The following is a 12702-nucleotide window of genomic DNA, read 5'->3' as shown; positions in this document are numbered from 1 at the left end:
CTTGGATACCACAGCAACAGGAACAAGGGCATATATTGGAAGAAAAATGCTTAACAGCTGATGGTGGCTTTAAATACTGAAGAGTCTTTGGTCAGGGTACTGGTGTGGGGCACCTGAACTGGTTGCATTCTGGACATGATCAACTGTGTTACCTATGACAACTGTGACGGAAAAGGCATTGGTTTTTTTAAGCGTAATCGTTTAGTTGGAAATTTTGTCAGTCATAGGAAGAAAAGATCGGATGACAGGGCAGCACAGCATGTTTAGTGGTATTTACACACACACACACACACCAGCCCTCATCCCTGCAAGCCCGCCTCATCCCATCCCACTTGATCCTCCCACGCTAGCGCTGTACTTGCCCTGGCTGTGTCCGATGTGGGGAAAAGAGCAACTCCCAAAGGGGTTTTGCTCACCCAGAGTTTGATATTTGTCCAGAAGGTGCACCTGTGACTTCCCCAGGACATCAGGAGACAAGACTGTGTGCTGCCTTAGGCATTAAGCTTGGGTGTGTACAGTGAAACAGGCTGAATTTAGGGGTTTGCCTACACTGCTGGGTTAAGTCCCGGCCCAAACCCGCTTCCAAGACACATCCCTGTCCACATCAATTCTCTGCCCAGTGCTTGGCAGGGAGGCAGGAAAATGCACTCTGTACACTTCAGCTTATGCTTTCTAGATGGATCTGGGACCCTTTGTACATCCCTGCCATCCATTAATCTCCTGGTAGTTTCTCCTTTCCAGGCTCCTAGAACTCCTGCTGTCCCACCACCTCCTCAGCTGCCATTTCTTACAGCTTCTTTGTCACCTCCTTGTTTCAGCTTTTGCACTTTTCATGCTTTTCAGTGCTTAGAGACATTTCCCATGTCTTAGCCGATGGTGGACACACACACGAGCATCAGTACATGCACACAGGTTAAGGGCACAGTAAGACTCATCTCTCCTTACAGTTAACCCCCCCAGTTTCTGCCTGAGCAAGTGGCTCCCTGGTTGCCAACAGGGATGAGCACGTACCTGCTCCCCTCACGACACTGAGATGAGCTCCCAAATCCCTCCCTCCCCTTCTCCACTCGCAAGTCCCACCACACCCTTGGAGTAATTACGGCCATAGCAGGGAAGCAGCATCCCAATCAGTATGGCTAGTACGTGCTCTCACACTGGGCTCCCTCATCGGGGCACAGCAGAGTCTCAGATTAAGCAGTAATCCTCACCACAGCCCACAAAGATGGATAAAGTCATCATTTCCATTTTACAAACAGAGGAGCTAAGGCGGAGAGATTAGCCGCCTTCCCTCGAGGAGCCCAAATCTCAGCCCTGAACTCAAATGAGATGAGCTTCTCTCTAAGCAGGGAGATGGGGCAGGTTACAGCCAGGGGCTGGCAGTCACAGCGTGCCTGGGGTAGGTGGTGGCAGAGGGCACATGGCAGTTTATTAAATGTAGCAGGAGGCCTCTAAACCTAGCTTAGGCCTCTTGCTTTGTTTGAGGCCAAAACTCTAATATAAATTGAATTTTCAAGCCAAAAAGTGGTTTTTCAAGCATTCTAACTAACCTTTTGCATGATGCAGGTATCCCCTCTCACCTGGATCTGGCTGAGCTACTGAGGATGCAGGAGAAATCCCATTCACCCCACAGCAAGGCATGAAGGAGGTGCAGATCCCACCATCCCCTCCCCTGGGAGCTAGGATTAACTCAGCACAGCCTAAAGCCCCTTTCTAGCGCTTTGGGCTGAACCTGTGGAGCTGCAGCTGGTTGTGGCCCTTGTTAGCCCTTCATCCAGCACCTAATGAGCTGTGGGCACAGCCTCCTGTCTCCCTGCCCTGCTGATCCATACAGGGAATTTTGCTGTTGGTACCATGCTGTATCCCACCCCAGCATTTCAGTGTGTCAGGCTTTTCAGCGGTGGTTAGTGAAAGCTTTGAATGGAGTTTGCAGCAGCGCTGGGTCACTGTGCAAAGGACCCAGTGCTTGGCAGGAGGCTGGTAACCAAAGGGACAGTGCATGAGAGGGGACACTCAGGACACACATCCTCCTTTCCCCATGACTGGAGAGCAACCAGCACTTCAAAAGTGTCACTTATGTGACCCATTTCACATGTTTACCGCATGAGTGATTGCTCCCAACCAGTAACTACAGGAAGAGTGTAGATGGCAAGCTGAGGCATCGGCATCTCTGGGTGTCTGACCTAGATGAGCTGCATCCCATCCCTTCATCCATCCTGTGTCTGCCACCCAGGCAGGAGATGCTCCCAATGTGCAGAAACACCCAGCACCTTCAGATCTTTGACATTTTTGATATCTGATATTTTTCATAGCTTGCTGGTGTCTTCAAAATCCCTTTTCATAACAAATTTTGCACGTGCATCTTCTTGCCAAACTGGTTTAGAGAAACACATTGCAAAGTGTCGGTGATGCCCTCCGACACCTCCTCAGAATCTCCCAGCTCCATTTTTAGTTGTTTCACATCAGGGGCCCGTTGGTGCTGTTGGGCATGGAGCCACTTGCCCTGTGCCTTCCTGCATGGGCTCACACCCACTGAGCATCCTTCCTGCATCTCTGGTCCCCAAGGCCTCTCTAAACCATGTCTGCTCCCACGTGCTCGGATATCCCTTTTCCTCCCCTTAAGTCCCATGCAAGCATCTCCCCCCATGGATGGAGCATATGGCCTGGCATATGGGGCCTTAATGCAGCAGCTGGCACGCAGCGGTGCGGGCTTCGGTGCGGCAGGCGCACGCGTTTGCTGCAAACAAGAAACTCATGTGCGTGACGTGACCATGTTCCGTGCTGTGGGCATCCCTGCCTGATTAGGGGGGGGTGGCGGCAGTGGCTGCATCCCCTCCCCACTGTTGGGGTTTACTCTGATGCTGCTTGTAGGGGCATCAGGAGCAGGGTTTCTTTCCTCATCAGCATTCAGAGTCATCCCTGTGTTTTGTTCTCCCTCGTTCTTGCCCGCTTGCTTCAAAGCATCACCGGGTGGGTCATGGACATTTCTCTCTGGTGTTGCTCACTCTGTTATTTTTCTGGAGGGAGAGGGGGCAGCCTTCCACCCTTGGAGACAAACCTTTACCGCAGATGCCTGTTAAGGCAGTGTGGTCCCCTGAACCAGCCACAGCCACACGGGTTCCTGATGGCTCTTGCTGCCCTCACTGGCTCATCTGAGCACAGTCTCCTTCAAAAAAGTCCTCTCTTTGTCACTTTCTTTTTCCCTCTTGCTCCGAGTATCTTTCTCGCTGGCTGGCTGGTGATTTGCGCAGTGGCCTGCCACACCAGACGGGGATACTGGAGGCGAGGAGACAGGGCTGCACAGGGTGCCCCCGCCTAGCATTAAATTGAGCGGGCTGACGAAGCCGTTGCTAAGGCTGACCACTCCCCAGTGACGGTTTGCACCTGCACAAGGACCCTGTGTAACGGGCGGGCTGGCAGTGCACGCCCAGATACTGATCCCTCTTTACCGATATGAGTAAATCCCTATGCCTCTCTGTGCCTCAGTCCCCGTGTGCCCCCCAAAGGACAAATAATATTGTCTTCCAGCTAAGATCTGGTAAGGATAACAGCTAAACACATATTATGCATATGTAGGTCTGCATATGTATGCATATGTATTTACATGTACATTAGGGTTGTTGAATCTATCCTGAAGTAGCTACATAGGTAGCCAGCTTGGCCATTTCTGCTCCAGGGAAAAAGCATCCCAGGTGCTTGGAGCTACAGAAACTTTTGTCATGGGCTGAGCTGATCAAGCACTAACGAGCAGGACACCAGACAGCTGGGTGAGGAGCACATTGACACCTGGGCTGCTGCTCCAGCGGTGGTGGTTGCCCTCAGCCCCACCATTTCCCCATGGCAGATCATTTTCCTCCCCCAGTGGAGCCTCTGCTCGCTCCTCACTTTCCTCATCCAGCTCTTTTCTTCACATTTTGGTGCACCACAGCCCAGTTCCTTCACCCCTGCAGTGACCATTGGAGCAAACCACCACTCGTCCTCACTTGGGATCCAAGGACTGTGTCTCGGGAAGGCTGTGAATGCTGGTGGGCTGCAAAGTACCTGGGGAGAACTTTGTGTTGCCAACCGATTTTGCAGTGATGACTATCAAAACCTCCTGACAACAGCCAGGGCCAGAAACATCTCATAAAAACTGCTTAAATGAGAACCCAGGTTCTGAAAACTCAAGGGCAAAACCTTAAATATTCCCCAGATGCTGCAGAGCTCCAGTTAATGTGGGAGAAGCTGGTCCCACCAAGAAAACACTGTCCTGTTTACTATGGAAACTGAGTTAACAGCTACACCTTAAAGGCAGGCAGGTTTACAGCCGTCAGGATAAGGATTTGCTGGCAGTTACCCAAGAGCAGAGGAAGGCTTTAGCTGACAGCCAGGGTCTGTCCTTAAAACCTCAGCCCCTGCCTGCTCCGGGCGAGCCAGCGCCTTGTGTGCTTTGCATCGCCTGCCTGCAAATTGGCTGCCTGAATTTCAGATGACCCCCGAGGCTCGAGGCGCTGCATGAACTATTAGGAAGCCTGATCAGATTTGTGACATCTCAGTCAGTGTCATCTCCGCAGGAAGAAAGAAAGAAAATAAAACTTCCAGTTGTAAAGGGGTGGGGGTGGCACTGCTTCTCCCTTGGTATTTGTATTTGTTTTTTAGCCTCAGTTCCTAAGGAAATGAGCTTTATCCAATTGCAGGAGATTTATATTTGCCCCCTCTGCTCACCTGAACTGGGCAACATTATTAGTGGTACCACAAGGGAAAGAGGGAAATGGCAGCTGGGGCCATGCTGGGCGCCAGAGGGTCCACCCCTGGCTCACCCTCGGGCTGCAGGGAATACCCTGTCTCAAAATTAGGGTCCCCACGAGGTCACTGACGGTTGTGGCTGGGATGTCCCAAGCCTCACTGGCCCAGTGATTTGGTTGTGGTTGATTGGGGTGCAGAAGGCAATTAGAATCATAGAATCCTTCAGGCTGGAAAAGACCTTTCAGATCGAATCCAACCGTTAAACTTGTCTTGACGTGGCTGAGGTTTGCATTTCCCTGCCTGGCAGGTAGCTGCGGCTGGGTGTGATGGGAGGCAACAGAGGATCGTGCCTGTCCTGGTGCAACCAAGACCCCCAGAACACCTCCAGATGCAGGTCCCAGACCACCGATGTCCCCAGCATCATTCTGGTGGCAGAGCTGTCACCAGGCCACCACACGAGGGCACTGCAAGTTTGAGCGTGCCAGGGAGCAGGAGGAAGCAGATGAGCAAAAAATGGGGAGAAAAGCCCCAAATTGTGCTTCGTTTGGTTCTTTTTTCTGCAGATTCCCTGCTGGAATATCAGACATCACCACACTTGTAGTGGCAGCCCAGATGCCACACGAAGGGTCACCCTGGAGGGCCACCACGAGGTGGGCCATCACCCGGCTCACCAATATTCGATGCTCTGACTTCTCCAGCCCCAGCCCCACGGCAGCATTAAGGATCCACGAGCTACTCACTGCTTCAGGTAATAGTTTATTTTCTCCAGGGGTGTAAAATGTGCAGCAGGTACGTGTACAGGACTGCCATTTTCTGCAGCTAAGAGGAGTCACAACCAAACAAGAGACCGAAACAAAGAAACTCTACAGTAGCCTGTCCTACAGCAATTAGTGCAAGTCATGTAAAACATTGGTTCAACACAGGAAAACAAGGAAAAAGAAAGGCATTTTCAAGCCACAGGTATTTCACCTCCTGTCATCAGGACGGTGGGGATCCCCAAGGTGGGGTGGGAGGCCGGATGGTTCACTTGGGTTTTTTTTGTCTTGGAAAGAATGACATGTGTGGAGCAAGGAGGTGCAGGCTGTCAGAGGTGCCAAAAGGTGATGGCAGACCTCAAACACCCAACGGTGGGTGACCTGCTGCAAAACACATTTTCTTAGCGTGACATGGTTGGGGTCTTGCTTCATTGACTCTCTTTTCCTCTGCAACCACACGATCTTCCAGCTGCAGGGCACTGAGAATGTAAATAAAGCACTAATCCCTTCCAAAATGGGGGTGAAAATGCCCGGGGGGAGGGGGGGCACGGCAGGTCCCAGGGGGCTGTGGGCAGAGCAGGAGCAGGGCAGAGATGGGGCAGCGTTTGCAGCCCTGCTGGTGTCACTGGGAGTCCTGCTGAGAACCACACACGCGGCCCTAGAGCATTTCAGGGGGGGGTCTAAGAAATTATTCACTTCCCCCCCACCCCCCCCACCCCCCCACGGTGCCTGCCAAATGCTGAAGCCTCTGGCTTCCCAAAGTGCAGGCTCTTTCTTTCCTTTTAATTTTTTTGGTGTATTATGCCTCTTGCACAACCGAAGGAAGAAGCGTGTGCACTGCTCGCCAAAGGCTTTCAAGCCAAGGACACGGAGTTGCCCATCCAGCTCCGTGCTGCTCGTACACAAGAGATGCTCCTTTTGCAGCAACACCTGGTGCAAACAAACGCTGTGTGCGCAGCAGCACACTGGCACTATTTCCCCTCCTGTGGTCTGGATGATCCGGCAGATAACAGCAGCTGTTCAGGAGCAAGAGTGTAGCCATATGTTGCTGCTAACAAGCATTTACTGAAGCTGGTTTCTTTCTGTGATTCCCATGTGTCTGATTAGTGCACAGCTCCTCCGAGCAATTTTCAGAATTTTCACCTTCCCCTTCCAAAAAAAAAATAATTTTGGCATTATAAGCATTATAAGCAAACCAGAATATGAGCATAAAATGGGGTTAAAAGCCGCAAGATTAAAAAAAAATATTTAAATAGCTAAAAAAGTAATTCACTTAATTTTCATTTTGTATTTTTTGTACTTAGAAACACATTGCTTCTGTGCTGCCCCTGCCACGGTCCTCTGGGCTCTGAGCAGATGACATGCTCAATGACCGACTGCCTGCCCTTGGTGGGGGGATTGATATTTGCATCGTCTCAAGCCACGTTTTCGGACCGTGCCTGGAGGTCCAGACCCCTGCCCGAGCACCCAATGCTGTGCGGCGCTTCTTGGGAGTGTGAGGGAAGGAAAATAACCAGTGGCTGTGAGAACTTGGTGTGTTTTGCTGCAATTGCAGTGGGGCATATGACTCATGAGCCCGAGACCCTGGTGCCCAGGCTTGTGAGGGTGGGCTTGGACCCTTGTTTCCCATTGCATTCCCAATGAAAACATACTGGGAAGAAGTCAAGCTGACTGAGCTGGGAATGGTCCCTGGGCTGTGCCATCTTTCCATCCTCCTGGGAAAGGTTTTGCCAGGGACTGCCCCATCACCTGAGCAGAGAGAAGGGAGCTGCAGTGACGGGAACGTCCCTCTCCACGGCTGACCTTGTCTCACAGCAGCTATGGGAAAAGCAAGCAGTTTAGTCCGAGCTCCTTTTTCCCAACCACGCTGGTAGGTAGCAGGTAGGTGCTGTGGAAGGTGATTCATCCCACTCTTGGGAGGTCCAGCGTAGGTGGGGTGACTCACCCTCCAGCGGTACCTGCCTCCCTCCAGAGCCAGGACAGCTTCAGAGGAAGGCTGGAAATCACGTTGCAGGTTAGGACACCCAGAACTGAAGTGTCAACATGTAGATGTCTCAATGTGCGCAGGGTGTCTGTTACTTCACTTCCAAATGACTGAATGACGTGGGATGAGTCCCACCGTTCCTACTGGGAACCTATTTTCCAGGGGGTTGCACCTCTTTCAAAAATAATGAGGAAATTTTGCAACTCCTCAGCGGCAACAAATTACAGGGCTTGTGTTCATGTCAGCTCATAGAATCATCAAATGGTTTGTGTGGGAAGGGACCTTCAAAGTCCCTCCAGCCCAGCCCCCTGCCATGGGCAGGGACACCTTCAGCTGGATCAGGTTGCTCAGAGCCCGTCCAGCCTGGCCTTGGATGTTCCCAGGGATGGGCCATCGGGCACCTCTCTGGGCAGCTGTGCCAGTGTCTCACCATCCTCATCATAAAACATTTCTTCCCTCCATCTAGTCTGAATCTCCCCTCTTTGAGTTTAAAACCATCCCCCTTGTCCTGTCGCGACAGGCCCTGCTAAAAACTCTGTCCCCATCTTTCTCCTGAGCCCCCTCTAAGTGCTGGAAGGCTGCAGTAAGGTCTCCCCGGAGCCTTCTCCTCTCCGGGCTGGACAACCCCAGCTCTCCCAGCCTGTCCTCCCAGCAGGGGTGCCCCGGCCTCTGACCATCCCCGTGGCCTCCTCTGGCCCTGCTCCAGCAGGTCCCTGTCCCTCCTGTGCTGAGGACCCCAGAGCTGGATGCAGCACCGCAGGGGGGTCTCACCAGAGTGGGGCAGAGGGGCAGAGCCCCCTCCCTCGCCCTGCTGGCCACGCTGCCCGTAACACAGTCCAGTGCTCCCCAGTACCTGCTGCAGCCAGGCCCTAGGAGCCGTGGTGAGAAGATGAACAAGAAGCCACCACGCTGTGAGCTGGGAGAGAGCCCTGTGTCCTTCCAGCCCCAGGCCTGTTGCTCATCACAGCCTGCCTGGCTGGGGGAGGCGAGCAGAGCCCCGGGAAGGCACCTCCGCACTCAGCTGGGCTCCCACCGGGATACCTGTGGCCTGGAGTCACTGCACAACATCAAAACAGGAAGAAATAGGCTTTTCTCTAGTTGTCCCTCCCCACCCCAAGACATGATCAATGCCAGCACCCAGCTCCATCCGACCCAACCCAACCCAGTGCAAAGCGGGAAAATCAACCTTAACTTGTTAATTGTCATCAGCATCACAACGCCAGCAGCCTCCTCGGGTTGGAGCCTGTACCAGCTAGATGCTTCATTCATCTGTGATCAGTTTAGCTTTCCAAAAGGTGCCACTGGAAAGCACCAAATCTACGTGTCCAGCAAACACCCATAGACCTGAGGCCATGGGGATGGCCATGCCAGCCTGAGGAGGGAGGCCGCTCAGCATCTGCAGCAGCTTCGCCTTCTCAGCATGGCCACAGGCAAGAGAACCAAGTCCTGCTAATAATTTAAGAGCATCAATAATACAGTTTAATAAATACATAGAAGGATCAAGTCTCTTTTTTTTTTTTCCATCCACTTTCTAGCATTGATGAAAGTTAAGGGTGATTGTCCCGTGAGTAACTAAGGCAAATTTGTTTGTGTGTGTGTTTCTCTCTCCTTTTTTGATTTTTTTTCCATTGTTTTGTACATAAAGCAATCACATAAAAATAGTTATAAATAGAAAAATTGCAAAGGTTTTTCCCCCTAGACAAATAGGAAAAAAAAAAAAACCAAACCCCAACCAACCCAACAAACAAACTGAGACACAAAAAACACCTTGCTTCAAGTCCTTGTAGATTATACAGTACTCAGCATCTTTGGATACTTTACAATGACTCCAAATCGTAGACAAAAAAAACACCTGAAGTAACCAGTCATCTGCAAAACGTCGCTTGTGTAAGAAGTTGATATGGATTAAAAAAAAAAGTTTGATGCAGTTTTAAGTTTTCCTTTCTTTTTTTTTTTTTTTTTTTCCCTCCATTGACTTGTTGCACGTGGAGTCTTTGTGGATTTCTTTTTGGAGGAGGAAGTGAGTGTTGGGCAGTTCCTTGGGATCGTTCTGCTGTGGATGGTCTCAGAGCAGAAGTCCTTCGTGCCCTCATGGGGGTCTGTGGATCCTAGACCCCCTGTGTCCCCACCATGCTCGGGTGGGGAGATCCTCATCCAGCTACTGCTTCAGAGTGGCACCATTGATGGGAAACCCAAAAAATTTATGAACCCATGGTCCTCTCATGCCCTTTTGATTCTGCTGACGTTGAAAGGTAACAGTAAAAAAGAAAGAAAAAGACCTAATTTGTAACATTTACATTTTCAAGTGCTGGTTTCATGTAAAACCAACTTCCCGGGGCACCCACCACAAGCCATCTCAGCCCACCACATCTGAGAGGAGACTCAGGTGGGGTCCCACCACATCTGAGGAGCTGTCGGATGCAGGTGGCCATCAAAACGCCTTTATCCTCAAGGGTAGCTCATGTTTTTAGGGGCTGAAGGAGGCTGACAGGGCAATTCCAGCCAATTGTCTACCAATTTTTTGGTCTCAAAAGAATTATTAGACAGGGGTGGCCAAGCCAGGGTCTGCAGGGATGTTGCAGAGGACCCCGGACCTATTGGCCACCATGGGCGACCTTCAGCTTGGAGCACCCCATCATATGCTACTGTCTCATCTTTTGAAGCAACAAATGGTGAAGAAACGGTATTTCTGCTTGCTCGCAAGTAGACAATCTCATCTGCAAGACATCTTTAGTGGACTCCTTTCCCACAAAGATCCCTTCAGACAAGCAGCAGTGATATTTGCACATCCATTTTTTTCCCATCAGCATCGCAGATTGGGGGACACTCAGGTGTTTTGCAAATTTTTGTTATCAAAATATATATATAGGAATTAGGGGGAATTAAGAACAAAACCCCAGATATTTCAGAATGGTCAGCGGCAGTGAATTCTGACTCTGGTTTGAAATGACTTTTCCATTTCAAAATTCCCACATGGTTTATTTTCACATAGTGAGGGTTTAATAAAAGCCCAGAATAAAACATTTCTGATCCTTCTAAAAACGTTCCTTCACCTTTTCAACCAACTGAAGTTAAAATACTCAAAAGAGGCTTTGGTTCTCCTTCTGAAATTTTGAAATGGCCAAAGAACCAAAACAAGTAAACCCCTCCTTTTCCACCCAGATTTGCTCCTGGATGTTTTTCCATCTCTCTTTTTTTTTTTTTTTTATTATTATTTTTTAGGTTCCCAACTCATCCTGCACAGCAGGGCTTTCACCAGCCCTGCAAATCTGATATAATGCTGAGAAAGGCAACAGCCAGCATCCTCCCCTTCCCAATGCGGCTGCTTGACCTTCCCCTTTATCCCCTTTAGAATAAGTTTTGTTGCCAGACATAGGAATTGATTTAAAAAAAGAAAACAAAAATAAAACAATCCTTTTGACCAAAAGGGCCAAGGAATGTAACGTATCAAAACCAAGTCTGGACAGTTTGTCAGTGTCCAGCAGGACTTGCGGGTGGAAAACGGGGAACACCTCCCCCAGAAGAGCCATCTCATGGTGATGGCCATGCCCTGGACTAAGGCAAGTGACATTTTCAGGAGTATTGAAGAGAGCAGCAGTCCTGGCCTGGCCTTCCCAGGCAGAGCCACGAGCGGTGGGTGGCTGGACAGGGCAGTGCGTGCCCCATGGCCCCAAAGCCAAGTGCGTTGCAGAGTCTAAAGTGCCGGTGGCCATGGGGCGCAGCACCGGCCCCCCCACCCGCTGGTCCCAGGGCTGCCCTGTGCCCCAAGCCCTGCGGCAGGCCACAGTGGCGAGGGGATGAAGAGCTTCTTGGGAGCCAGATGATGTGCAAGGGCAGGTGGGGACCCTGAGGGAGCCGGTCGCCCTGCTGGGAAGGGAGTGGACCCATGGTGGGGCCAGGTTTAGTTGCTCGTCTCAGAGATGGGAGCCACGTGGCCGAGCCCTGCCAAGCCGCTGAAGCCTGTGCTCCAAGGATCGGGGAGGGGGAAGAAGGGTTGGGCAGCGAGGTTTTCGTTATGGCCCAGGGCGAAGGCAAAGATGCCCGCGTTCCTCTCCATGTCTAGCTGGGCTCGCCTGAAGAGTTCCATCTGGGTTTCTTCAAACTGGCTCTCCAGCTCCTGCAGGCTGAAGGGGGTCTCGGCCCCGCTCAGAAAGTGCTTGGGGCTGGGGCCGGGAAGGCACATGGCCGCACCGCCAAGGTGGCCACTCATCTCCTCCAGCGTCGGTGGCATCATGAAGCTCTTCTCCACTGGTGGCCCACCAGGAGCAAAGAGCAAACTGGCCGCCCTCCATGCTGCTGGCTTGCGTCCTCGCCGGGGCCGTGCGATCCGGCAGCTCTGGCGTTTGATGTGGCGGTGGAGGTGGTCAGAGCGGGTGAAGCTTTTGTAGCAGAACTCACACTGGTAGGGCCGCACGCCTGTGTGGATGCGCATGTGGTTCTTCAGGTCATAGTTGTGCACAAATTTGGCGTTGCAGTGGATGCACAGGAACGGCCGCTCTCCCGTGTGCTTCCGCATGTGGATTTTGAGCTTGTCCTGCCTGCAAAAGAAAAGGCGCTTGGTCAGGTGGTGTGGGCTGGAAGGGATGTGGGTGGGATTGCTCCTGGGATCAGGAGAGGGAAAAGCGATGGGAAGGTGCGGAGCTCATCCCGGGGCTCCCCGCAGTGTACGGATGCTCTCGCAGGCTGGCATTTGTATCCGCCTCCTTCCCGGTGTGACGGCACCTGAGCATCGCAAACACTTATCCCTCCACAGTAGGAGTTTGCAGCCTATCCCAGAGACTTCAAAACAGCCTAAATTGGAAGAAAACTCCCTCTGGAATAAACCCTTAAAACGTATGGGTATATCTAAAATAGTACAAGCTATATTCCTGGCTGCAAATAAGGAAATCAGTTGGGTTTTGAGAGCCGGGCAATGTGGGGTAATACTGCTCAAATGAAGTCCCTCTTGGAGGTGATGCTCCTTCCCTTTTATCCTTGCACTGACCACTGGGTGTCTCAGGAGCTTTCGTTTGAAGCAGGAGCACGGCAGAGGGTGAGGCAGGCAGAGATGCCACTGTGCACCCCACTGTCCTTCCCTGCCATGTCCCCCAAGGCCAGCACACACCCAGCCCCACACCCATTCTGGAGAAGGGTTTTAAACACAGCCGTGGGACAGCATAATATTCATCCCAATGGCACTTACTTACAAATACAGTTTGGTTGGGTTTTTGTTGTTGTTGTCTGTTTTGTTTTTTGTTTGGT

The 12702-nt window shown here is 51.5% G+C and overlaps 1 protein-coding gene across 2 annotated transcripts in view; it reads right to left on the bottom strand.

The window, feature by feature from the left end:
• Nucleotides 1–5475: 5475 nt before the first annotated feature.
• The window catches only part of ZBTB7C (zinc finger and BTB domain containing 7C), a 164213-nt gene continuing 156986 nt past the window's right edge, over nucleotides 5476–12702 (bottom strand). For both annotated transcript variants that reach the window (XM_055698880.1, XM_055698879.1), the window contains one exon: nucleotides 5476–11999. In XM_055698880.1, the coding sequence (XP_055554855.1) occupies nucleotides 11363–11999 (637 nt within the window). In that variant the 3' untranslated portion in view covers nucleotides 5476–11362. The remainder of the gene's footprint in view (nucleotides 12000–12702) is intronic.

This window comes from Falco cherrug, chromosome Z (assembly GCF_023634085.1).
Source record: "Falco cherrug isolate bFalChe1 chromosome Z, bFalChe1.pri, whole genome shotgun sequence".
In the NCBI taxonomy this organism is placed as follows: domain Eukaryota; kingdom Metazoa; phylum Chordata; class Aves; order Falconiformes; family Falconidae; genus Falco; species Falco cherrug.
Note: the sequence above shows the minus strand (reverse complement) of the source record. Positions and strands in the feature narration are given on the sequence as shown.